This window comes from Podarcis gaigeae (assembly GCF_964106915.1).
Source record: "Podarcis gaigeae genome assembly, chromosome: 3".
In the NCBI taxonomy this organism is placed as follows: Eukaryota; Metazoa; Chordata; class Lepidosauria; order Squamata; family Lacertidae; genus Podarcis; species Podarcis gaigeae.
The window spans coordinates 24,194,271-24,222,121 of record NC_139680.1 but is presented as its reverse complement, the minus strand read 5'-3'; the positions used below and the strand labels follow the sequence as shown (position 1 = coordinate 24,222,121).

Below are 27,851 nucleotides of genomic sequence, written 5' to 3'. Positions count from 1 at the left end.
TTTTGCATACTGAGTAAAAGTAGCTGGGGCCGGGGTTATATGGTCTCGGCGGCCACTCCCAGCCACCAGTCTAGCTGCTGCATTCTGGATTAATTGCAGTTTCCGAGTCACATTCAAAGGTAGCCCCACGTAGAGTCCATTGCAGTAATCCAAGCGGGAGATAACTATAGCATGCACCACTCTGGCAAGACAGTCTGCAGGCAGGTAGGGTCTCAGCCTGCATACCAGATGGAGCTGGAAAGTGAAATAAGATATCTAATAATAAATACTTTAAAATGGGAATAGAAAGGGAAGGGATAATAGAGAGAACTTGCTGCAGGAGGAAGAAGTAAATGTAAAGATTGAGCAGGAAAGTGGCAGGGTTTTTTTGAGTGGGTAAATAAGGTGCAAGTTGGATGTGAAAGGACAGCGGGAGAAGAAATTACAGGAAATAGGTAAAAATACCTTGGGGTCATAGTGGAGATGTCGATGCACTGTGCAACAGCCGTGTAAAAGGCAAATTCCATGCTAGGATTAATTAGGAAAGGGGTTAAAATAAAAGTGCCAATATCATAATGCTACTGTACAAATAAATGATGATTATATTGTACACAACAGTTCTCATGATAAGATTGTATCTGCAGGAAACACTCTTCTGTAAAGCACAGTTGTGAGGTGATCTTTTTAGTATCCTGGTGCCAAGCCGCATATGGCTTGGTACACCAGAAACCAACACAGTGAACTTACCTAGACAGCTAAGTGGCTTCCAGTGCAATTCTTTAAGCAGCTGTATAACATGGTGGCAACTGTCTGCCCCGGTGTGTCTGCATTTTGCTCTGGCTGTAGCTTCTGGGCCGACCTCAAGGGCAGCCCCACATACTTCACCATTGCAGGGATAAAATAGAAGTTAAATGTCAAAAGCAGGGGAGAAGAAATTGCAGAAGGTAAGTAAAAACCATTCAAGAGGCATTTTGGGGCAAATATAGAATTAACATCCTCTGCACCAGCAAATTACTTCTAAAATGGAGAGCTGAGCCAAAATACTTCCAGAACTCATGCCTGCATTTAATGTGAGGAAAGCTGAACTATGACATTTGTAAATTAATACTCCCTGATGCCCAGCTTGTTTTTTATATGTATCCCATGTATATGTTCAAATTGGAACCTCTTTGCATTGTGAAATCTGCTTTATAGGTTTATCTGGAACCGCTGTGCTAAGCAAACTCCAGTTCTTCTCTTCTTCCTGCACCCAGTTTGTTTGTTCAACTGTTGTCTTGGGGGTTTGGGGGGGGGCGGTGTTGGGAAGCTTTTGGATGTAGTCATGGAAACTGCAACCGTGCTAGTTCCAACTCAGAGTGAACGACAAGTGAAATGACTATTGTTGGGGGTGGTACAGATGTAAAGAGCTTTGCTTACATAACAGAAATGTGCAGGAAGTTTGTAGAGCAGCAGGAGCTATAAATAAAACTTGGCTGCTTTATCACTGGCTTTGACATTAATAATGAATCTGTAGAGCCAGGAGTTTGGTGATCAACATCTAAATCACCACCAAGGCTTTTTCTTTCTAATTTAGCTAAGCCTCTGGTGGATTTTTTCTTTGTTTCTTTTTCACAAACAGCACCAGGCTTTGTTTTTTAATTTATTTTTTTTAAGTGTATTTGAAGATACTTGATAAGGTGAAAAGCTGGAATTATCCTCTTCTTTGGCTGATTTGTGATATTGTACAATATAAGACTTGATTTGGGGGAGGAGAAGGAAGAGAAGCATGCAAATTGACAAATCTGTATATACATTCGTAATAACTGTATTAATATTTTTTGACACTTGGAATGAAAATGAAATAAAAAAATTATCCAGAAAAACCCCTCCTTCCCCATATAAAACCTTTAAGAGAGGACCGAAGGCTTCACTTTGTTTAATTGTTCTGGAGTACAGTCAAGTTAGTTGGTTTCTTTCTCTCTCCTGCTCTTTCCCTTAGTCCCCTTTCTCCACCTCCATCTTTATTTTGTTTTGAGGCAGGATCTCAGGGAAACACAACCTTGTGTGTCCCTCTCCAAGTGTTCACTCAAACAGCCTTCTGCAAGAAGTAGAGATTTAATAAAGAAATATGCACACAAAATATGCAGTGTCGCAGTTGCCCCCAGTTCCCAACCAGCTCCTGATCTACAATGCTCCTCTGGAGAAGAAGATATCTCTTTCTCTCTACCCCTCCACTTTGGGATGAGTGATATCTCTATATGGTACCTTTTCCTTCTCTAATTTTTCCCTCCTTTTTCCTCTTTTGAAACACCCCGAGCAAGTTACCTGTGCTTGTCTGCTAATGAAGTTGACATATCTCCAGATTGTAAATAATTTTGGGTGGTGGGGTTTCAACCACTGCCTCTTTTAGCAGCTGTGAACCTATGTCAAACCTCTCATCTGGACATTTCATCACTATTTGGCTGCTTAAGCTTCTCATTTAGGCAAAATCGAGATCCGTATTTGGGCTTTAGTTGGGTTAAAGTTTGGGCCCAAATCTTATAGCAACATATAGTTGCTGTAGCTGCTGTTCCTTCTCTGTTGCACAGATTTAGAACAGCGGCATCTTCCCCCCACCACCCACAACAGTAATTCTGTATTGTACTAAATTAGCTGTAGGCCTAATCTGGGTTTTTACAGCTTTTCCTCACCCTTGCAGCCCTTTGTTCTTGCGTGTTTTGTTCTGTTGCTTGATTACAGTACAAGCAGATGGCTCAGTAGGCAGAATCAAGACATGCACACTTGCCCGTGCAAGAACCGTAGCCGCCTTGTCGCATCATGCCCTACCATCCTTCACAGCATTATTCACGACTGACATCACCTTCAAGCACACAATTGACTTTGTGTTTCATCTCAAGAATACTGCATATTGTCAGGAAAGTCTTCTCTTCCTATGCTGTCTGTTGCATTGGGCGTGTGAATATACTGAATTGTCATATTGATGCGCAGGAAAGCTGTGGTCGGATCTGGGCAAAAGGTCAAGTGCTATCTACTGATATCAAATACTCCTAGGTCCTCAAGTGTTACTCTTTCTTTAGGTGGTTTTAGTACTTCTGTTTCCAAGTTGCTTAGTTAACGGCTTTTGCAATTATTACATGTAAGGTAAAGGTAAAGGTACCCCTGACCGTTTGTCCGCAGACAGCTTCCGGGTCATGTGGCCAGCATGACTAAGCCGCTTCTGGTGAACCAGAACAGCGCACGGAAACGCCGTTTACATTCCCGCTGGAGTGGTACCTATTTATCTACTCACACTTTGATGTGCTTTCGAACTGCTAGGTGGGCAGGAGCTGGGACTGAACAACAGGAGCTCACCCCATCACGGGGATTCAAACTGCCAACCTTCTGATCGGCAAGTCCTAAGCTTTGTGGTTTAGACCACAGCACCACCTGCGTCCCTTTCCTATTACATGTAGGTGCAGCTATTAAATAGAGCAAGTGCCTGACAATGTCTTAAGGATAAAACAGGTGTTGTCACATAATTCTCCATGCAGAAGGGACACTAGTGCCACCCCCCTGCTCATTGGAAACTTAAGGTAATATTTTTCCGACAATCTCACCTTTTTGGAAAAAAAACGTGTTCTCACCCCCTATCCCATCACATGCAAACACAAGGCTGTGTTATTATTTGACAGAACTGGAACATTGGAAAGGAAGTGAACTTTCACTTCTGACTTTATACTCCTTCCTCCAAGGTTTCTGTTTTGCTCTGAGAGAAAAAGCTGCAAGCCCAGGGTTCAGGCATCAGGAGAAACCTGGGACTCAGCTACTTAGTCAAAATGCAGTGTTTTAAATGTGTTATGACACCAGATGGTGCTGCAGAGTTTGATCCTTTGGCAGTGTGATTTTGCATTGTGAGCTTTACAGTGCGTTTCCTGAAAACAGTTTTTGCTGGCTTGTTACCTGCAATTGACACAAGATAAGCTAAAGAGCTTAGTAAACAAGCTTTGTAGTAAATAATATATAAGAGAGGACAGTATGTAAATGACTTAAAGCAGGGGTATATCTGTCCCCATCTGCATGTTTCCAGTGGGAGGAGCGTAGAAAGAGGATGATGTTTTTCAGTTTGACAAACTACAAAGCTTGATGACTAAGCCTTTTAACAAGAAAATGTTGGATTACCGGGACGACGACCGAGCACGGAACCACTGGTATATCACAAGCGGACTCTTTATTACTGCATTTGTGATTGTTCAAGATAAAAAAATTATTTTGTAAAGAGAAGAAATGAGCACTGAACCACTGATATATTACAAGTCAACTCTCTATTTACTGTGTTTGCTATTATTTCAGATAAAACCTATTTGGGAAAGTACTTTTGCCATTTTTATGGACGTTTGTTGTTTGTTTACAGAGAGTTGCCTTGGTGATATTGTCTTGTGTCGATTGCAGTAGTCATTGTATCACCACCCTGTTTGTTGACTTCTTACCTGGCAGTGCAGCAGGAGCAGGGGAGGCAAGGTGCAGAGAGAGAACATTTCGAAAATGTGCACTATAGCATGCTGCATGTTCACATTAAACTACAGTGGACCCCCTGGTTATGAATTTAATTTGTTTCGGGGGTCTGTGTGTACCCCAAAAAATCTGCTTCTGCGCATGTGTGCAGCGCGATAGTGCGCTTCTGCACATGCATGAGCAGCGAAAACCAGAAGAATACACTTCTGGGTTTGCCGCTTTCTCAACCCGAAGATTACGTATCCAGAGCGGTATGTAACCCGAGGGTCCACTGTATAGTTTTTAGCTGTGGTTTCATGTGACATGTGAACTAGGCCATCCTTGGGGGATAGCTGCTTCCACTTCTCATGCTCCACTCTCCTGCCTCAGGAGTCTTCATAAAGGAGCAGCTGCCAGGGGACCTGCGAGACCTTTTTGTCAGGAGTTCAGCCTACACTCGAGTAGGACTCTGGCAGAGATACATGCCCGACTGGCATGTTCCCTCCCTCCTGGTCGATCATTCGGGAGCTTTATAAGCATTCTTCAGCCCGAACATCACTGCGACCGATGCCAACCGACACCGGCACACTTAGGGATCTGCCGAGTCTTCGCAGCTTGTGTAACAGACCTCAGCAACTGAGCATTTTGGCTAATCTACTTTATTTACATATAAACACACATGGAGCACTGCAACATGGCTCCCTCTCTCTCTAGCATCAGACAGCACAGAGAAAAAGAACAAAGGACAATAGTCCCACTTCACGGAACACAGTAACACAAACATCCTGTCTTTGTCACTTCCCGCTCTGTGAAGTGAAAACATATACCGTCATGTGAAAGACAACAACACCATGACTGCAAGCATGGAGCAGGAATTCTAACACTTGAGTCAAGCCTTCCTTCCCTCCTTTTTTTACTTCTAGCTTTTTGAGCTCATCAAACCTGACGGGTTTTTTGTGAGTGGATTCTGTAACATGCCATTGACACAATAATAGTACAGTGGTAGAGCAGTCATGCAGGACCTTCCGCACGTCATTTCTACTCTTTTAGTTGTTCTGAAACACATACCCAATGTTACAGCATTATTCCTGCCTGGAAGGGCACTCCTACACAACAAAAACCATACCGCACATTTGTGGTATATAAAGCTACCAGGATTTCATCAGGAAGTTGCAAGACATGCACTGATTGGAAATGAAGCCGTATATCTGCCCTGCATCTTTTTCAGATGGAAGCAGGATGAGAAGTGAGATTGTGTATAACTGCCCCAACACCATCCTGAGCGTAATTCATCATGAAGGCACAATAAAAAGTCTGGGAGGTAAAAGTTAGGGTGGATGTGCTAGATAATGCCATCAGCTCTGTGGCTACTTTGAGATACTGTGAATTGATCTATTGGTTAAACGTCATGATAATTTTATTTTTATATATTTTGTGTGAACCCAGCATTTTGCTTACTATTTTTTCAGTAGGCAAATGCCAAAGAAACAGGTCACCATTTAGTTGAAAAAGCAGCATGTGATGGGAACTTAATCTGCAAGTCTCTTGCAATTACACAGTTTCTCCTCACATTTTAATGTTTCTGGTACTTTAATGCATTAAGAATTGGCAGGGTTGTTGTCTGTGAGTATCCATGTAGCCTGGTTCTTCCACTAATCCATTCATTTTCAAATGTGGTTTAATCAGTATGCTTGTTGATTTTCAGCGGAGAATATCACAAACAAAAGGTACCCAATTTAACTCAGACTGTTTTGCAGGGGAATTTCCAGCTTAAGAGGAAAGTCTGTATTTTGTTAACGTGAATGAACTAAACCATTCTTCTTGGTAGCTGAAATAAAGGATGCTGTTATTGTGTCTTTGTCCATAAAGTTAGCTGTGGCAACTCATACTGCATGTTTTCAATGTGTTTCAGACAAGCTTTATATGGGACCAGGGCAATTGTACCACGATTTGCAGAATCTATTACACGATTTGAATGTAGTTGGCCAAATCAGTCAACTAATAGGCAGTCTTAAAGGAAACTACCAGGTAATAATAACTCATAAAAGATTGAGTTGATTCTCAGATATGCTTTCCTGTTAGCTAAAGAAGTTTTTGATGTGAAAGTGTGTGCCCAAGCACACATACTCTGTTCATACCCTTAATTAATTGGTTTACCATTAAATGTTTTAACTTCAGAGTTGTAAGCAGATTTTATATGCCTTACTGATCTTGTTTTACTCCGCTTCTCTTTAAGTTTGAGTTGCAGCATATTCTCACCTTTTGGTCTGATGTGGAAGCACACCAAACTGCAAGTTGCAATTTATTTATTTTTAGGAAATATTGCCATACAATGACGGTGCATGTCGGTGGTGTTATTGATAGTTAAGTTGTTTTAATAAAAACACTGTACTGTCTCACCACTTAAGCACTTAACCAAGACACTTAAAAAAAATTATTTGGTTTTTCATTCGGCTGTTTGGTATACTTTGTGTATTTGTGAAAGCTCCTCTCAGACACAAATTACACATGATGGTGCCAGGTTGATGCCATCCCATTCAGGTTTGCCCTAATCACTTCTAAAATGGAAGGTGTAGTTGCAGTGTGGTACAAGGGATTGTGGGTGGCAATACTGATTCAATCACCTTGCTGTCTCTCTTTCTCTAGAGACCCCAACCCCTAAATGCTTTGCTCTCAGCTTTTGCTACCTAGGTACTTGTGTGTGTGTGTGGGGGGGGTTATTTTTTCCATTGTAGATGCAGTTAGGATTGTTGCCTTGGGGAAATAACTAATTAAGAGCCCGATATGTGTGTCTCTTCAGAAGAGTTCCTTCCGTTTGGGAGCTGGAGAAGTTGAAGGCAGTAAAGCAGGGAAGGCTTGACTAAGACAGTTTCCTGCTCCAAACTGTGCTCCCTCCAAGTATATTTTCCTTAGGGGTGTTCATACTTAGGTTCTAACTAGGCATAAACTCTTATTGCTTTTCTTGTGACTCAGGCTGCTAGTGTCTATCATGCTGAGCTAGGGGTGCTAGTGGTAGAGAGAAACCAGAACCATAAACTGAAAATAAACTTGATGTTCTTCTTCTTTTCCCCCCCTTTCCGTCAGAATTTAAATCAATCAGTGGCACATGACTGGACCTCAGGTTTACAAAAGCTTATTTTGAAAAAAGAAGACGAAATCAGAGCTGCAGACCGCTGTAGGATTCAACTTCAGCTTCCAGGAAAGCAGGACAAGTTAGTAGTGATCTAGTGCTGTTTGCAAGGGTGTTGTTGCAGGGTAGCAGTAGCTGCTGCCAAGCACCCAGACAGTGGGTTGTAGAGCCTCCACCCAGAACGGGCACCGTGGGAGAGGGAGAGTGTTCTCTTCCTTCTGAAGGCTGCTCCAGAGTTGTGATGGAAGAAGCAAGATACAGTTGGGTTGTGAAGGAAGTGCAGGTTCTGGTGGTAAGGGCGAGACCATGGCTGTGTACACGCATGGCAGTTAAAGTGGACTCGGTGCATCCCATGTGTGCATGTTCTTCATGTCATCCATGTGACTTTGTCCTCATCCGAATGGCAGCCTGCACTCCAATTTAATTCTGATTTTCCCTATCTGCGGGCAATGGGGTAGTGTTTAAAAATGGTCCACCATAAAATCTCATGTTACTCATCCGGGAGAATTATAACCTAGAAAGCCTTGTTTTCTTTCCACCAAGAGAATGGGTTGAAGCCCTTAGTTGTTGCTTTCTTTTTCTTTCCCCCCTAACAGATCAGGACGACCTACTTTCTTTACAGCGGTGTTCAATACATTTACACCTGCCATCAAACAATCTTGGATCAATAATTTACAAATGGCTAAACTTGCTCTCGGTAAGATTTAGTTTTAGCATGCTCCAAGCAGCTTTATAATAAATAGTATATGTATGTTGGCTTCTGGTTAACTTCCAAATTAATATTTGCTAGAAGGTGGTAATTTGTGTCTTTTGAACTAGATATATATGCCCCTCTCCCCACATGTGCATGCACACAATTTTATGATTCCCACCCATTGTTCCCAATAGAAGGGAAATAAGCCATGCCAGGTCCAGGGCTTGGGTAGTTTTTCTGAGGACATGGTGGATGAACAGAAGAGTGGCTCCCCTTTGCCTCTGCCTATATTGTTAAGGCATGGGCTTCAGAGGTTCCCATGGTAACTGAGGCCTTCACAAGCCTGAATCTGCCTCCTGAGGGTGGACTTTTCTACCCTCAGGAAGGGAGAGATCTGAAACATATGATAGGCCCTTGATATCTTATCCATGAACCGCAGTATTACAGCCCAAGTATTTTACCTTTTTAATGATTTTAACACATTCAATTTGTCAAGCACTACAAAATTAACCCAGAGGTGATGTAGATTTTAGCCAAATACACATATGAAGCTAAAGATGACTGGAAAGTAGCTATTGCAGCATTATTATTATTATTATTATTATTATTATTATTATTATTATTATTATTATTTTATTTTACTAGTGAACTGCAACACTTTTGTAATTCAATCCACCAATTCTTTTTAATTTTCCATGGCGTGGGGGTAGTTATATGTTATATGTGATTGTGCGTGCTTCCTCACTAACACAAGGCTAACCAGTCATTCTGTATTTGATAATTTCTGCCCATTTAACTCCCACTGGTTGGACTCTCTGGCTTAACAGGTTTCTGAAAATATCTCCTGGTACCCTTGCTAACCCTTTAAACCAAGAGATGAGGGACATGTAGCTCCCTCCAGACAGAGTTGAGTGATGAATCCCATCATCCCTGACATTGCCCATTGGCCATGTTGGCCTTCACTCTCATCAGCCCTGACCAGCAATTTCTGGAAGGCTACAGCTTCCCTACCCCTATTAAAAACCCTTTGTCATTTGGATAACTAGTGTCACCCTAATGAAACAATACAACCTGGGACATTCCACCATGTTTATCTCAGCATTCGGGACCTCCTGTGTGTCAGTATGTGTAAATCATTTTTTTAAAAAAACAAAACCCTAATAGGTTTTTTTATCACCTTGTCCATAGACATTGGTTTTAGATAAGCTTTACATACCAGACTAGTTTACTAAATAAAAAGGTGTTGACCCCCCCCAAAAAAAATCTTGTTTTGCCATTATAGCTGAGGAGAATCTGCTGGGCTGGTTCTGCATAGATGATGATGGGAATCAAATAAAAAAAGAAAAGCATCCACTGCTTGTGAAGCACATGCCTGTGATGATGGCCAAACAACAGGAGTTTAAGGTGAGTGATCTTTGTTTGCTAAGGAGATACTATGTTGACTGAAGCATCCATAGGCATGATCTGCCTTTTGCTTTTATGGGCATGGGCTAACATGTTTTTCACTGAGGTGAAGTGAAAATAGCTCAGTTGAATTACCATGTGACATGTTCCATTTTTGAGCCTACCTAATGTTATAGAGTTTATATGCCAAGAGCTTATGCCTCTTTAATTCTCACTCATTTACTCTTCTGTGTACGCTGCTCCTGTCTGTAACTATTTTATAGGCAACTGACATATAGATATGAAAAAGAAGAAATATGGACCACACTTTGAAGAAATCCAAGGCTGTTTTTAGACAGCACTTTATGCTGTTTTTGTGACATTTCCATGTTTTATATTATCTTTCATATGACATAAAAGCCGATTCTGGAAAACTAGTGGAATCTAGTGGAAGTTTACCTCTCATTTCCATGTTATTTGCTTTCAGAAAAAAATCTGTTTGCAACCCTATAAACCTAAAAGGTCACAGAAAGTTCGCATTGTAACTTCCCATGATGAAGTTTCAGGTGTTATTCGAGCATGCAGTTCTTACCCAACCATTTAAAATTTAAGTGTGACATGGTGGTATATCGATGAAAAGGCCACAGTTCCATAATGCAGCAGGCAACACAGTGTAAAAGGAAGATTAGCATCTGAGATAGAAGCAGTGGCATTATAATCAGCAAAAGGAACATGATAATCTCCATGTCTGAATGCACCCCAGCTCATTTTAAGCCACGTCTGCTTATTCTTGCAGGTTATTTTAGAATGTTGTATTATTTTATTGTTAGCTGCCCTGAGCCTGGCTTCGGCTGGGGAGGGTGGGATATAAATAAATTATTATTATTATTATTATTATTATTATTATTATTAGGTTGAAGTATCTTGCATGCTAAATGGGCCATGTCACATACAAATAAAATGTATTGTTTTACTGCTCTGCAAGAAGCCCATTGCATTGATGTGCTGCTGCCACCAAATTTCAGACTTATTTTGACACTAAGAAGACTAGGTGACTTGCATTAACAAATATTTAATGTGTTTTAAGGTGGAATGTGCTGCTTACAATCCTGAACCATACTCGGGGGAGGAAACTGATCCAGATTCTCTCGCTGTAGAGCATGGTTTTCTGTGGGTAAGTTCTTGAAAGGCCCAATGATGGGGGTTGGGGGGGGACAGGAATATTTGTTTATTTCAGTAGTTATGCCAGGTTTTGTAACTAAGGAAGTTGATCATAATTAGGCCAAGCTAGATGAGACGCTGTGAGTTTATTGATCAAATCTTCTGCTTTTTTAAGATCAAAGCAGTCGTGGAAAGAAGGATTAGCCTGTGAATTAGCTGGAGGAAGAGTTGCTTGATCCTGTTTTGCCTGGGCAATTTTCCTGATTGACACACAAACACCAGAGTTTTTCTTGGTCCTGTGAGGCAGATCATACTATAAGTTTTTTACTTTGAGGAACAAGGCTGGGGGAAATGGCATAAGATGGGAAAGTTTTAAACACCCGCTCCACCAGTCCAATTTTTATCTCTCCCACATACACCACTGCTGCTTTAAACTGAAAAAAGAAGCCTGTGATTTTTCAGCATCTTGTCTACCTACTTGCTAATTAACAGTTCAAGAAAACATTTAGTTTTTGGGTTTTCTGGCTCTTCTAAACTCTGGCAACAGAGGGGCTTATGGCCTTGAGGAGCAGTGAATTCATGCAAGCCTCCATTTACTCTCAAAACTTTGTCCTCCAAAGTTTGTTCAAGTTTGAGCTTTTGGTGACTGGAATGACTGAAGAGGAGCAACTTTCCAAAGCAGAAATGATCATGGGCACAGGTCTTGGTCATTCAGTATGTATTTGTATGTTTTGGTAGGAAGATGCTTAAGGTACTGCTCTCAAAACCTGCTCATCCTTAGTGCTGTTTATTTGCAGTGACTAGAGATGGAGGAGAAATTTGGTTCAGTGCACCAAATTTGCACTTTCTGAAACGGTATGCAAACTGAAAACACAGCTATCCTTCAAAATTCTCACTACTCTGAATTTTGCAATTCAGTTCTCCAGCTACAATTTACAAAATTGCACATATTGGGGATAAATTTGCATTAAAATGAAGATAGTGAAAATAACATACAAGTATGCATTATATTAGGGGAAGTCACTTGAAACAATGTGCACATTAGAAAAAACTACATGTGAAATGTGGTAGAAGAAATTTGCACTAAAATGCTGATGAATTTCCTTGATGGCTTTTTTTAAATAAACAAATAAATTTGCAGATTACTGCAGGATGTGGAGAACTGAATTTAAGATGGAAAAATGAGAACTGAAACTGCCAGATCCTTTCATCCCTAGCAGCGACTTATAGCCAACATAACTTATAATAACATTATTTTTAGATACAGAGACTTAAAAAAATAAAGGTTCTAAGTATCACTCAGGGCAGATTTATTTGTACAAACAAGATCTTAAAAGCCATATAGCACCCTTCAAGAACAACTGCAACAGACAATCTCAGCTCCCAATTCATCTGTTATGAATAAAACTGAATTCCCCCTTCCTGTCCTCAATATTTTCTTTTTCTCTCTCTCTTAAAGCCTTGAGTTGCCAGAAAAACTTCGTTTCACTGCTGAAACCTTGACGAAGCTTTCTTTAATTAGTTTCGCCCTGCATGCATTTTTTGTTAATGGGGATCTTGCTTACAAAAGTACAATCATATTTTCTTCCAAATTCAGATTGGCAGTTGTACTAACCAAATGGGCCAAATTGCCATCGTATCATTCCAAAACTCCAGTCCAAAAGTTATCGAATGTTTCAATGTGGAATCGCGGATTCTCTGCATGGTCTACATTCCAGAAGACGAGAAACGCAAAGAATCAAATATGCCTTCTGAGCCAGAAGATACGCCGACGAAGCCCTCCAGTGTGCCTACCATTTGCCTTGGCATGGAAGAAGGAAGGTGGCTTTCAATGTTTTCAGTTCATTGAGTTGCATGCTTTATTTAATGTCATATTGTCTTACAGTAGAAGATGTGTGTGTGTGTAGTTTGTGTTGTGTTTTGACTAATCTAAAGCCAAATGGCGTATTATAAAATTCACCAGCCTGCCTTGCTCCATGTCACTATAGTCTGTTCATCATGTAACATCTATATAAATAATATGAGGCATGAGACTATTGCACTGTTTTCCTGTCCACAAATGGCATGAATTCAGGTGGGGAGATGCATAGCCCAGTTGTGTCACGTCACATATTTATATTAGATGTCTAGTTTTGCTGTTCAATACATTTTCTTTTTAATTTTTCTAAGAGTTGCCAGGATACCATAATTATTATTGTTGTTGTTGTTATAATTATTATTATTTTATGTATACCCTGCCCTCCCCAGCCACAGCCAGGCTCAGGGTGGCTAACACCAGTAAAAATTACAGTAAAAACATAATGGGTGTGGGGGGGGGACCAATTTAAAATACAGGTTAAAATGCAATTTCAATACAGCCTCATTTTAAAAGTAGCCCATAGATCACATAAGGGGAGGGAAACATAAGTGTCAGACTGAGTCCAAACCAAAGGCCAGGTGGAACAGCTCTGTCTTGCAGGCCATGAATATAAATCTGTATTAAAGCATGTTTTCTCCCCTTGTTTCTTAATAGCATCTCTGTTTACAAAAGTAGCCAAGGCTCAAAGAAGGTGCGACTTCAGCATTTCTTTGCTCCTGAGAAATCTACTGTCATGAGCCTCGTGTACAAGACTCACCATTTGTTTGCTGGCCTTGTCAACGGTAACATTGCCATCTACACAAAGCTGGAAGGTACAGAAATGATATATAACGCCTAGAATGCCTTTGGAATCTTTTGCCAAAATCAGGATTTCATAGTTTTGTTTTCCCTTTTGCTAAATATGTACTTGGAGCAATTTGAGCTGTCATTAAAAATAAAAATAGGTGTGTGGCTATAGCCTATCAGCAGATTGGATGCTGTGATGTGCTGGAACCTCTAAGTGGCTTGTCAATTGCTGCCACGTATTCTTTCTTCTGTTAAGGAACGAGAAGAGAGGCTGTTGCAGGATGCCAGGAGGAGGCAGTGGAAGCGGGAGCAAAGGGTCGGCAAAGTGACCTGTGATGGTCCTTTCCTTGCCTGTTCTCTTGGCTTGCTTGCTTGCCCTGCACTGCCACTACCACCCTGCTTTTTATGGCTTAGTAGATAAATAGGTACCACGCCGACAGGAAGGTAAACGGTGTTTCCGTGCTCTGCTCTGGTTCGCCAGAAGTGGCTTAGTCATGCTGGCCACATGACCCGGAAGCTGTACGCCGGCTCCCTTGGCCAATAAAGATAGATGAGTGCCGCAACCCCAGAGTCAGCCATGACTGGACCTAATGGTCAGGGGTCCCTTTACCTTTACCTTTACTGGAAAGGAATTACCCCACAGCCCAGCTTCAGGCCAGATTTAGGTTTGATGAGGCCCTAAGCTACCAAAGGTAATGGGGCCCTTTATATGTCCAGCAGTCCTTTGTCAACAACAAATTGTCACTGTTTTTCGTGTTGAATACATGCTATATGGTAATTTATGGACCTAATAGGTATCGAAAGCCATTTGCACATGCAGAATGTAGGCACCCTGTATACAGAAATGAGCAAACCAGTGATATTTTAGGGAACAGGGCTAGCAGGCAGGGCCCATTACTTACATCACAGGAGCCTACACAACACAAAACACTGTTGCTGTATGTAGGTTTTATTTTATTTGTTTTTTATCTTACATTTTGGAAATGTACATCCTGGATTTTTTTCCTTTACATTTTATGAGGGCCCCCGAAAGAGTGGGGCCCTAAGCTATAGCTTGTTTAGTTTATACATAAATCCGGCACTGCAAAGCATCAAATATAAAAGTTATGGCTGTAGAGTGCTCCATTGTCCAACAGGAAGAGTTGGCAGCAACAGAACTGCTGGCCTCTGGCTGTAGCACATGCCCTAGAATGATTTGCTGGAATGCTACAGCTATGCATATATTAAGCAGAAAGCTCCAAGTGCATCCCTTGCAGTGGCAGCCATTCTTTAATATTTGTAGGCCTCACTGACTTAGGTTGCTCTCTCTTCATTTAAAATCTGCTGTGCTTATGGCACTTTTCTGTACCAAATAAAAAGCATGCCCAGTCATATCAAGGTGCCGTCCATCGTCGTCTGCCCCCCACTCCATAGCAAGCATTTGTTTTCTTTCCATTTTTGTAACAATGATCTTCGTACAGCTCAAACTGTTTTCCCAATGATCCATTTTTGAAGTGCTGATCTATTTTGCTGGACATGTAAATTAAGGCTGAAGAGTAATAGGGCAGAGAATTTGAGCCAATAATGATTGGCACAAGTTGTTTATTAACAGGGAATCCGGAATGTACCACTTGAATAGTAAAACTTGAACTGTTCATTCAGTTCGGCAAGAGTTCATGGTGTTGCAAATATAAATGAGGTAGAAAATGAAATGAAGCTACTTTGTTGGGTATATAATGTAGGGTAGTGTTCTTTCTTGAAACACTATAGAGGAATCTGTGCGATTATGCTGTATGATCATCTGTTTTTATGTTTCCTGAAGAAATAATTTATCTGGGCTTTAGCCAAACATTAACTCTCTGCCCAACTATCTTGACAAGAACAAGCAATAAATTTTCCATGTTCAATGCAGAAATTACAGTGAGGGGGGAAAGTATTTGATCCCCTGCTAACAACAGGAACCCCCCCCCCCCGAAACCTAGAAGACAAAAGTCAGAGATTGATGTGCATGTTTTATTCTGTCTCTCACAGCTACAATAAACCTACCATTAAAATTATGGACTGGTCATTTCTTCGTCAGAGGGCAAACGGGCAAAGTTAGCAAGGGATCAAATACTTCCCCCCCCCCCTCACTGTATGTTTCTTATGCCACTGACACTCAGAAGTTAAGTCTAAAAGTAAAGGAGCCCCTATGTTTGATCCTGGAGTATTGATCCCACCATCTTTCTAAAGCCCTACTTCTGTTCATCAGAGGCTTTGGCACTCAACATAGGGGGGAAATTCTGCCCCAAGTTGAAAAATTAAATCTATGGAACCTTTTCAAAGGCAAACTTTTTCTTTCATTGAAATCTCATTTTATATACCAAAAAATAAAAAATAAAAATAAAATTTCTAGCACAGAGTTTTCTAGGATGTTCCTACTAAAGGGTTATGATCCCAAAAAGTGTAGATGAGAACACATGTAGCCAAACATCCTTTGATAACTATTAAGCAGCTAAGCCTATTCAAGAGACAAGTCACTAAATAGTGGATTGTTTCTTCTGTAGTGGGAACTTAGTGAAAAGCTCGTGGAAAGTTTTAGCTATACAACAGCTTCATAGGTGAAAACACAAGTCTGTTCCAACCATGGGTGCATGTTTTAAATCTCACTGCCCTGGCATTAAAAAAAATGTGGTCAGTAGTCACTATTCATGACAATGCGATGTACAAATGTTTATGCTTCATTGCACAACTCAATTAACAAGCCCTATTTGTGTGGTTGTTTTGGCAGTTCCTTTGAAACACCAGTGGTGGAGCTTGTGAGGAAAAGAGGGAAGCTATCAAACCAAAAGATGAATGTTAGTTTTAGCTAAATCAAAGCAGAAGCGAGGCAAACTGGCAAGGGAAGGGGACGCATCATATTTAATTAAACCTAGTATATGACAAAAAAATCATGAATGAATATCAAAGAATTAACCTATATATTATTCGAGCCCCTTTTTTCCCCTTGCCAACTGTGAGTGTTTCGCAAAAAGAGCTGCCAAATGTTCAAAGGAAGGAAGGCCAATTAGTGGAGCAGTGCCATTCTCTAGAAAACCGAACATTAGGATTAGAGCACAGCAACAACTTGGGTATTTTCTTGTAATGCAAAGGCCCTTCTTTCTTCCACCCCTAGTGATTTCCGGGATGTTGCTTCCATCTTGACGTGCGTCCTACAATAGTCCTTTCCCCCCCAGAATTCAAAGACCGGTATTGCAGTGGTTCCCAAACTCCACCCCGCTGTTGGTGCAGTTGAAAACTGCTGAGAGTCTTAGCGAACCACTTAATAATGATCTTTTCTGCCTGTTGTACCAATTGCAGTGTGTTGTATGTAGACCACTGTTTGAGAGGATTATAACACAGCTGGTTTGCATGCAAATGGTTCAATCCTCAGCATCTCCCAAGTATGGGGGGAGAGATTGTCTGCCTGAAACCCTGGAGAGCCACTGCCAGAGTCCAGACAATGTTAAGCTAGATGAAGCAATGATCTGACTTAGAATAAGGGAGCTTCCTGTGTTCCTTGCATGGTATTGCCATTGTTGTCTGATGCCTTCGAGTTTTTGGTTTTTTTCCTCCTGCCCAGCTGTGGTCTTTGGTCAAAGAGGTTTTTGAAGCAGTACAAAAACCTCACAAAACTCATTTGAATGGAGGCTACAGCAGGACAGGGGAAAGAAAAGAATAGAATGCATTCTGGGCAAGGAGGACTGCATCATATTAGATATGAAAATAGATTGTCTCATGATCTCCCTGGGCATCCATTGACAGCCGTTTTTGTCTCTCTCTCTTGTCTCTTCTTGCTAAAGATGGAAGTTGGAACTCAGAACCTCAGAAAGTAGTCAAGTTAGGTGTCCTTCCAGTAAGAAGTCTCCTTGTCATGGAAGAAACCATCTGGGCTGCTTCTGGCGGACAAATTTTTATAATCAGTACCGAAACTCATACTGTAGAGGTAAAAAAACAAAGCAAAACCCTTCCAATTATGCCTTTTTTAAAAAAATGTTTCATATAGCCCTGTTTTCTACATGAACTGTGTACATTTCATTTCAGGTCAGCATAACACCTGCAGAAGATATGGTGATCTGGTTTGTTCTCACCTCATCATAGCTCAGGCTAGAAATGAGTCATTGCGCTTTAAGGGTGTCCAAGCAGAAAGCTTATTATGCTTGCTTTTCCTCCTGACAACAGTCTAAACACTTAGGGAACAGAGACAAGCGAGCTGGGTGCCAGCATGAACCATCCATGATTAAAGTACGGCTCCCATGTCTATCCTTCTTTGAATTTTGCACTTCTCACCTGCTGAGTGTGGATGAAGCATTAGCCATTAGCTTTTTGTTAGTGGCCGCTCCACAGTTTGTCACCTTTGTATTTGGTACCTCTGTTGTCTTTGCCAAACCATAGCCCTACTTTGGAGAACTCACCCTCTACCCTGGCCATCAGATACTTCAGGGCTTTTTTTAAAGCAAAGCTATGGCCTGTTTTTCAAACAACTTCAAATCCAGTAGAAATCTCTACTCTTCCTCCCCCCCCCCCCCGGCAGTTTTAGATATGGCATTAAAACCACTTGACGTGTGTATGCTGTCCCTTCTGTCTTAACATTAAAAAAATCAAGCTTCAATTATACTTGCAGGGTGTTGGGAAGAACAGGAGGACAATATTATTAATATACAAAGAGTATCGTGGCTAGAGGTCCAGAACCCAACTGTGGCCTCAGCCCTGCACTCTTGAGAATAGGGAAGAGAATTATGTAAAGCAGAAGTCGATTGAGACTGACAGCTGCTGTCCTCAGCTGCCCACCTCTCTGTGAGCTGCTAACCCTTTCCATTCACCAGACCACTTCAGGTGCCATCATCCTTGCCTGATGCCAAAGCACCCATCAAACAAATATGGCATGCATTGCCCTTAACAACATGCACACTCAAGATCAATTGCCAGTTAATAATATTGACAAAAGACTGCCTTCCCGGTCTGCAGCTCAGCCACTCTCGTGTCCATAATAAATGCTGCTTAATGTCTTTCTCACATGTTAAATATTTTCAAGGCAAAAGAATAAGCCGAGATGTAGAGCCATCTCTGTGGCTTCCTGTCCATTGTTTGTTCCTTGCTGTGCTTTTAGGACACTTGGAAGCCTCTTTTTGGAAGCCTTATCACAAGCAGAACTTAAATGGAGCTTTTTGGTCTAAGCTCTCTTGGAAGTGCATGCCAGTCTATAACATTGTGGTTATAATGTGTGTGTTTATGTGTTTTATTTAGCAATTGCAGTTCTGGCCACCCTACCTCACCCCAGTATGTTGTAGCTCTCAGAAGGGTATCTAAGTTATAGGGAATCTATAAGAGATGTCTTTGTTTCTTTTCTGCAAACAAAGACACTGTAATTCAAATGAGCTTGCAAGGGTGTCTCATAAGAAAGCATGGACACAAATATTCTGGCTGGAGTAGGAAGAAGCGAGCCCAGCTGCCCTGAACATGATAACACTTTGCTGTTTCTTGGACAGGGCAAACATCCACCTCCATTTTTGTGATTGCTGCAGAACCTTCACCAGTACCAGCTCCCAATGTCAATCTAGAAGTTATGGTAGTGCCCCAGCCAGAACGCGAGTCCAGGACTTATTCCTAGATGTTGCTATGCAAGCAGAGCAGTGCATAGAATTACCGGTAGCATGCTAATACTGTTGCATTATTGAAATTCTATCAATTGTGAAGTGTTTGCCCTTCCAAAAGATGATGATGATGATAATACCCCACCCATCTGGCTGGGTTTCCCCAGCCACTCTGGGGGGCTCCCAACAGAATATTAAAAACACGATAGAACACCAAACATTAAAAACTTCCCTTCAGATGTCTTCTAAAAGTCAGATAGTTGTTTATTTCCTTGACATCTGATGGGAGGACTGCTTTCCAGCTTAACAAGCTGCTACTTCAGAATTGTCTCAGGTCCCATCTCGTAGGTGTCTGGTGCACAGAAAGCTCAGTGTTTGTGAAACGGATCTTCCTTTCAGTGTTCAGGGGAGAAAAGTGCCTCGGCGGAGATGTAAAACAATCCTACTGTTCAGTGTTTTTTGTGTGGATGAAATACATGACAACTTCATTTTAAAAACAAACAAAGCCATCTGAAACGCGCTAGATAAACAAGAAATACCCTGTGTTCCTTGGTAGGCTGCCTAAATGCCGCTCTTTCTCTCTTTCTCCCGAGTAGTTAAAAGTCAGTCACTTCTCCTGAACAATGGTGCCCATTATACAGAACTTGCTATGCCTGAGAAAGCACAGTTCAGTTTTTGGCACAGCTCTTTGGGCCTGAATCACAAAAGAGTTTGTACTGGGTGTAAGTGTGTGTGTGTGTGTGTGGGAGAGAGAGAGAGAGATGCAAACTATGTGATGTGCTGTTGTAACAGTGGTCGGCCATCGCAGGCACCACCATGTTGAAAGATTTGGCTGTGACTCCAAAAAATGTGTGATGGAGATCTAGCGTTGCCATAGAGTTGCAGCTTGAGAAAAGAAATACAGGCCTCCTTTGGAGATGCAGTGGCTTGCTGAGGCCACCGGAAGAATGCTAGGGTGGATTCATTTTGCTGAGAGTAGGAACGACTGCAGTGCATTTTATTTTCCCCCCATTAGAGAAATGGGGAAATGGTTGGAAGGCAATTGCTAGACATGTGCATGTTCTCTTCTTTCTCTTCTGGAAGAGGACCATCAGTAGAGCATGAGACTCATAATCTCAATCTCAGGGTAGTGGATTCGAGCCCCAGGCTTGGCAAAAGATTTGTGCAATACAGGGGACTGGGCTGGGTAGCTCTCGGGATCTCTCCCAGATCTATGATTCTACGAATCCCAATGGGTAGCAAACCATAGTACAGTGGTTTACAACCATAATCCATTCTGGAGGTTCAGTTGTAAACCAAAACAGGTTGTAACCCAAGGCGCGCTTTTGCCAATGGGGCCTTCAAAAAAAATTGGTCGTAATCCAAAAAAAGGGACACGCACTTCCGGGTTTGACGTGGTTGTAATTCAGAACAGTTGTGATCCAAAACAGTTGCAAACCAAGGTACCACTGTACTGAATTGCACTTCTTGTTGTTTCTCCCCTGGCAGAGGAAACAGTAGGGCACTATGGTAGCTTTGGGTGTCTTTGCTTTGAAAGGAGAAAGAGAGTGCAACTTCACACGCAGAAGTAATGGCAAAATGGAAGAGAGAGAGAGACTGGGAAGAGGTTGGGTGACTGACATTAATTTGCAAGGCTGGCGTTCAAGGGGATACCCATTGTTTCTCCAGTCGGTGCTTTTGGCACAGCTTCTAGTTAGTTGCTGTTTTGTTTGGTTTTTTGTTTTTAAATGACTACTATTTGGTAATGTAGTAATGATACTCTTTAGGTATAAATCCTGGAAACTGGCTGTTAGTTTCTGCGGCCGCTTGGATTCAAGAATGGTACCAACTGAGAGATGGTGTTCAGCACTGTCTCTTTCTGCCTTAGTAGCACTATTTGTTGATGTGCATGTGCTATTTTTTATGTTGTACTATATGAACTGGTGAATTGCTTTTAAAAGGTCTTTGGAACTCTGGTCTGAATGGTATGCATAGCTGAAATACTATTCCCAAATACTATTTGGGAAAGGGTAACTTCTTTTTAAAAATATTGACATCTTTTTTTCCAAATAGCACAGTTCCTTTCAATAAACGTGTGCTAATGATAACCTAGGAAATAGGTTAATATTCCCACAGTTATCTGCCTCCTGAGAGATACTGTGAGGTAGGAATGCATTAAACCTACTTTGCAGCAATTGCACTAGCTGCCTGTCAGCTTCTGGGCCACATAGAAGCAACTGGTGCTTAATTTTTTTAACACCTCAAGGCCTGAAACATGCACACACCTTGGAGACCCATGTTCTCTGTATGATCAATCACTGTTTAATTGACGGTCTTGCTCTGCAACAGGAGGGCACCAGGTGCAAGGAACCGGGCTTAGCTCTACAGCATTGGAGCAATAACAGTACTCTTCTCGGTGAGCCCACAGCTGCTTCCTTCTGCGTACAATATAAAATCTTCCCATTTCTAAGGGCGCTTGATTGTTGGGTTTTAATTCTTTGATTTGCATTTGCAGGTTTTTCATTGCTTATTTTGCGTTAATACGTCTTATCTTGAGTTAATGTTTTGAAGGAATCTGCTCTGAGTATAGGAAAAGTACATTGCACCCTTTAAAATAAATATATTTTCAATGCCTACTTTCAATGTCTACTTTAAGCTGCTTTCATAGTTAGTGTTTTGTGTGTGTACTTTTGAGTTTGTCAGTACTTATTTCTCAGTAGATATGCGTAGGGAATGCACTCTAAATAGCGCTGAGTTCAGTGGGACTTCCAAGTGTGTAAGATTGCAGATTTAATGTGTTAGTAAAAACAGACTACTTGGCTTTGAGTTTTATTTATGTGTTCCCATTTTATTTTGATCAGTTTCACGGCTGTTACTTTTTAAAAACCTACGAAGCACAGCATGCAAGAGATATAAAACTTTTAAATTAGTGTTGCATTTACTTGATTCTCTTCTGAGTATTTTTATCTTCTTTTCAAAGAGGCACCTAGCAACTTCTTTCCTCCTCCTCCCACTGGAAAATCAGCTTTGAAATTACTAATATTCATAATGTTCTCCAATATATCTTAGTCATAAAGAAAGCAATAGTGCTGCATGGTGTCACATAATGATATGTATCACAGCAACCAATGATCCTCAAATAACCCACTTGGAAAGATTTGATTTATTCCTAATATCATTTGTATTTTTTCCTGTACAGCTCAATTTTTCACCCACCTTTTAACTCAGAGTTCAGTTTAAAAAAATGCTGTTAATAATTGCCTTTCGTAACTTTAGATTTTAAAACAGAATATTGTGGATCCTGGCTGAACTGAACTTTCTCATGATTGATGTGAGTCAATTGATTTGACAAAATTAACACAATCTTTCTTGGCCATATATTCCCTCCCCCCGCTTCCCGATCTTGTTCTTTCCTTGAGTAATGCCATCTGTTCCCATATATTTGAAGGAGAGGATTCAGAACTGTATTTTTGCAGAATAATATAACTGTCACTGTCACAATTTATCCTTTTATCAAGAGGCATCTGCAACATAAGCTATTTTGCTTATCCGAATGACTATAGAACATATTACATGCAGATATTTGAACTGATATGTCGACATTCCTTGTCTAGGGTGGGCTGAAATCTGTGAAGTTTAATGGAACAAGACTATTCTCGCTATAACTTGTTAAAATCCCTAGGGTGAACAGAGTTTAGATCCATCATTGTTCCAGGATTCTGTCATCCAATTGGTTCCACTCTAGTTAAATTTTGAGGAAATCTGGATTTTCGAATGCCAGGGTGAACAACAGTCAGTTGTTGTGGGTGTAAAGGAGAAGACCTATTCGGTAAAGGCCCCATCGCTCTGGGACACATTACCAACTATTCTCTGACAAGACCCACTCCTTGAAGACCTACTTTTTTTCTTGATTACTCTTTTCCTTCTATTGTTGAGTTTGGTGATTGATATGTTCTGTGGGTTGTAGCTGTGTCGCTCAGCTGGTGACAAGGCTTCTGCCAATCGAACAGGGAGGCAAGCGGTTTTTGGCACCCCTCTCAAATCTGCTGCCCCCTACTGCCCAAAAAATCCTGCTCGCAGGGGAGGATTGGAGGACCTTCCAGTGCTTATTTAAGGAACTTGCAAAGACTCCAAGAGGAAGGAAAAAGTTTTGAAATTTGCTGCTCTGCTGACAGTAGCCTTACTGTCAACAGAGTGACACCTCAGGACACACCCTTGTATTTTGGAGCTGGGTGCTGTTGTTTTTCTTCTATAATAGGAACATCTGAATCCCAGTGTTAAAATACAGTTTCGTTAAAATACAGCATTTGGAGTTTCCTGATCATTATGAGTTTTCCATCCATACATGTATGTTGTGGGAACAAGAGAGAGAGTTTAATTCTTGACACAGCTTACAGTGGGTACCTGGTTTATTTACCCTGAGAAAACAACCAACCTTTAATTGTTTTCATTATGGTAACCTGCCCTGGAACCTTAGGGTGAAGAGCAGGCTAATCATCATCAATGACAACTGTAGATTGCAGGTGTTTTTTGTTCTGCTATGTTATTTTGAGTTACTTCTGTCTATTACTCAGTGCCACTTTGAAGCCCATCAAGAGGAAGGGATGGTGATTTCTCATATGGCTGTCGCAGGAGTTGGGATCTGGATTGCCTTCACATCGGGATCTACGCTTCGCCTTTTCCACACCGAAACCCTTAAGCATCTCCAAGATGTGAATGTCGCTACCCTGGTTCACAATATGTTGTCAGGTACCAGCGTTATATACATTTATTTAAGGGTGTCCGCTTTGTTCAGGTTGTGGAACTTTTTGAGTGTTCCAGTGCTTCACAGGCATGTCAGCTAAATAGGAAATTTGCATAATCAAAATATGTAAGTCACAATAACTTTTTTGGGGGGGGGTAAACATAATTGCATAGTATTCCAGCTTTCTGTCCATACAGTGGTACCTCGGGTTAAGAACCTCGGGTTCTGGAGGTCTGTTCTTAACCTGAAACTGTTCTTAACCTGAAGCACCACTTTAGCTAATGGGGCCTCTCGCTGCTGCCGCGCCACCGCTGCTGCGCAATTTCTGTTCTCATCCTGAAGCAAAGTTCTTAACCCGAGGTACTATTTCTGGGTTAGCGGAGTCTGTAACCTGAGGCGTCTGTAACCCAAAGTACCACTGTATCTTGCATAGCTTTAAAAAAAATATGTGCACAGCTTCAAAGTTGGTATTTGAAGATGAAAAGCCATTTTTTATGTCTGCCTGGACACTGTTATACTTGTTTTTAAGCAATTGCTTATATTTAAGATGTGCCTATAACTATGAAGCAAGCTGTAGAAGAAGTCACCCCAATATCTTTGCCCAAAATGTGGTTACTAAGCCCTTTAAGGTAAAGGTAAAGGATCCCTAGACAGTTAAGTCCAGCCAAATTCAACTTTGAGCTGCAGGACTCAGCTCCGCTTTCAGGCTGAGGGAGCCAGTGTTTGTCCACAGACAGCTTTCCAGGTCATGTGGCCAGCATGACTAAATCGCTTCTGGCACAATGGAACACTGGGATGGAAGCCAGCGCACACGGAAATGCAGTTTAGCTTCCCAGCCACACCATTAAGAACTTAATTCGTTCTGTAGGTCTGTTTCTTAACCTGAGGCACCATTTTAGCTAATGGGGCTTTCCGCTGCCGCCGCGCCACTGCACGATTTCTGTTCTCATCCTGAAGCAAAGTTCTTAACCTGAGGTACTATTTCTGGGTTAGCGGAGTCTATAACCTGAAGCGTCTGTAACCTGATGTATCTGTAACCCGAGGTACCATTGTACCTATTTATCTGCTCGCACTGGCATGCTTTCGGACTGCTAGGTTGGCAGAAGCTGGGAGAAGAGCAACGGGAGCTCACTCCATCGCAGGGATTCTAACTGCCAACCTTCCAATCGGCAAGCTCAAGAGGCTCAGTGGTTTAAACCGCAGTGCCACAGTGCCAGTCCCTACTACGCCCTTATTTATGATTGTTAGATGGTTATGGCCCTTCCCCCTACCCCTTTAAGCAAAACTCAATCTTTAGGGGAATTTACATTCAGTTGTTCGTTAAATTCAAATTTGCACAGCTTGATTACAGTGAGAAGCCTGCAATTGGTTTATTTTTTGTTTTTATATTTAAGAGTATTTAATGTTGTTTTTAATAGGGTTGCTTGTTTAATTGCTTTTTTAATATTTCTATTTATATTGTGTGTTTTACTTGTATCCATTTTTATTTATGTTGTGAGACACCCTGAGTCCTGCCATAGGATGAAGGTGGGAGATAAATAAATAGAATGACCTGGAAACAGACAGACATTTTCAAAGCAATTCCTGAGTGTGTCCTTTACCTGTAAACGTGAGAGTAGGTAGTACGGAGTTGGGTGTGGATTTTGCTCTTAACTAGTCTCAAATATAGTAAAATATCCCTATCCACTGCCAGCCCTTCTGTCTTACCGACAGCTTTATTAGGTCCAAAATGCCCTGTGTTTTGAGTTTAATAAAGCTGTGTTTGGGGTCCCCCCTCAGTTTTTCTAATAGCCATGTCTAACTTTGTTTCATACTCACACATAAACTTGTCCTGAGTTCAGAAAGGGTTTCCATTCAGTTTTCTACCATTGTGGAAAAAGAATCAATGTTTTGTAGTGTTAGGGGCAAACTGTATCCCCCCTCCCCCCCCCAACCTTCTATGCTTGGTAGTAACTATTTTGTGTGTTTTTAATGGAGGGAGAAAAAGCTAACTGGAAAATATTTAGTCTTAGCTGCAATTGCCATGGAAATAAAACAAGATGATGTAAACTGTGCTTTTCTGTTGAAGAGCTTGAGTTAATTATATATATGTGTGTGTGCCCTGGTGTCATTACCATAACATTTCAGCTGCTTTTATTTTATCTCAAGAATTTTTCTTCTGCTTAAAAGCGAACAGCCGAAGTTTCAATAGAGTTCTTAGAATCCCGATTGATCCTTGAGACAAATGTGTTACACTTGAGAAAAGGAATCACTTTAACATTTAAAATGAGTACACTGGGTATCGCTTTTTTGCATCGGTGTTTATTGCTCTGTCAGGGATCCTATGTACATGATATTTTTGTACATATTTTATTTGCTAATGCTGAGTTATGACTGGGACTACTTTAGCAGAAGGTCAATTTCATAAAGCAACAGGATAATGATGTACATGTATGCACAAACACACAGAGAGTTTCATGCTAATAATGAAAGTGCGGAAGGAAAATTAAATCCTTTTAAAGAATTTACAGAAAATATTTTGGGGGTAGGGGCACAAAACTGATGTCAGGATAAATCAATACTTTGAGTCAGAATGTAGCAACACTGTAAACCCAAAATAACCACCTGCCTGGTGATTCCTTTTCATATTCCTTCCATTTCACTTTAGACTATTTATATCTGAAATAATCATTGTGCCGTTAATGGGCTTGTTGGTTATAACTTACCTTGAGGAAAGGGGGCAAAGAAAGAAACGGGCTGAAAACAAGGCCTCTTAATTGTGCCCCTCCAGCTTTCTGAACTGAAATGGTTTTCCTGGTAGCACACCTTTTTTTTTTTAATTAAAAAAAACACCTCCCATATTGCAGGTCGATATTCCATTTTTCTTTTATGGGTCCCACATCCCCTTATATTACGACCATCATATTAAAGTCTGCCTGAAAGGCTTCTAAATTAAAACTCTTGTTCCTTCAATACTCTCTTGCTGTACTGAACACCCAGAGAGGAGGGAAGCTGTTGCTAGGTAGCAGCAGGCGGGCACCGCTTGACATGCATGTGTCATGGACTGCACTTTAAAAATCCCTGCGCTAGAACAGTGCAGAAATCGGACCTCTCCTATAGCCTCATCTTGCAGGGATGGGGAGGAAAAAACCTACCCATCCTATTAACAGGCTAGTGTTATAAATGTATGTTGCTCACTTTGAGAAATAGATGGCTGCTATGTGTTGGAATGGTAAAATTTAGTGGTGATACTCATCTTTTTAGTTGTAGTCTGTATTAAAAAGCAGCAAGATTTCCCTCGATTCTTCCAAAGAGTTTAAACCACCTATAAAGGGGTGCGGGGAAACCCTTTGCATTATTCTCTTCTGGGGGTCTTCATACCACTGGTGGGCATGTCTAGAAGCAAAAGTTGGAAGAGCAGTCAATGTGATTCTTGCCTTTTGTATACGAAACCTCATTCCTCCATAGGTTCCTACACATCACCGCAGAAAACCCAGTTTTTCTGCCTGGACACTGAAGTCCAGTGCCAAGGGCCTTCTGGTGGTTCCCTCACTGTGAGAAGCGAAGTTACAGGGAATCAGGCAGAGGGCCTTTTTGGTAGTGGCTCCTGCCCTGTTGAACGCCTTCCCATCAGATGTCAAAGAAATAAACAACTATCTGACTTTTAGAAGACATCTGGCAGCCCTGTTTAGGGAAGCTTTTAATATTTGTTGAATTATTGTATTTTAATATATTTTGCTGGAAGCCATCCAGAGTGGCTGGGGAAACACAGCCAGATGGGAGGGGTATAAATAAATTATTATTATTATTATTATTATTATTATTATTATTATTATTGTTGTTGTTGTTGTTGTTGTTGTTGTTGTTGTTGTTGTTGTTGTTATTTTATTCATTCAATCAAACAAAAGCCATTAGTGCAGTTCAAGGCCATGCTCCAGCCAGGCAAAAACACTCCAGGAAGGGAACAAAGGAGAGCTGGTGAGGGCAGTGTGGTGTGTGGCCTGGGGAAGAGTCCCAAAAGCCAAGATGGAGAGGCCTTGCGCCTGGCACTCCTACTCTATAGGGGATGTTTGATAGGATTAAGAAGATCCAGCTTTGTATTTTTAGGAGAGAACCCA

At 41.2% G+C, this 27,851-nt stretch overlaps 1 protein-coding gene across 9 annotated transcripts in view; it reads left to right on the top strand.

Moving 5' to 3' along the window:
- The window catches only part of ARHGEF10 (Rho guanine nucleotide exchange factor 10), a 91,953-nt gene that overhangs the window by 51,791 nt on the left and 12,311 nt on the right, over nucleotides 1-27,851 (top strand). For all 9 annotated transcript variants that reach the window (XM_083729929.1, XM_083729923.1, XM_083729928.1 and 6 more), the window contains 9 exons: nucleotides 6,341-6,456; nucleotides 7,513-7,640; nucleotides 8,155-8,255; nucleotides 9,535-9,656; nucleotides 10,723-10,809; nucleotides 12,394-12,617; nucleotides 13,309-13,466; nucleotides 17,241-17,383; nucleotides 23,585-23,759. In XM_083729929.1, the coding sequence (XP_083586055.1) occupies nucleotides 6,341-6,456; nucleotides 7,513-7,640; nucleotides 8,155-8,255; nucleotides 9,535-9,656; nucleotides 10,723-10,809; nucleotides 12,394-12,617; nucleotides 13,309-13,466; nucleotides 17,241-17,383; nucleotides 23,585-23,759 (1,254 nt within the window). The remainder of the gene's footprint in view (nucleotides 1-6,340; nucleotides 6,457-7,512; nucleotides 7,641-8,154; nucleotides 8,256-9,534; nucleotides 9,657-10,722; nucleotides 10,810-12,393; nucleotides 12,618-13,308; nucleotides 13,467-17,240; nucleotides 17,384-23,584; nucleotides 23,760-27,851) is intronic.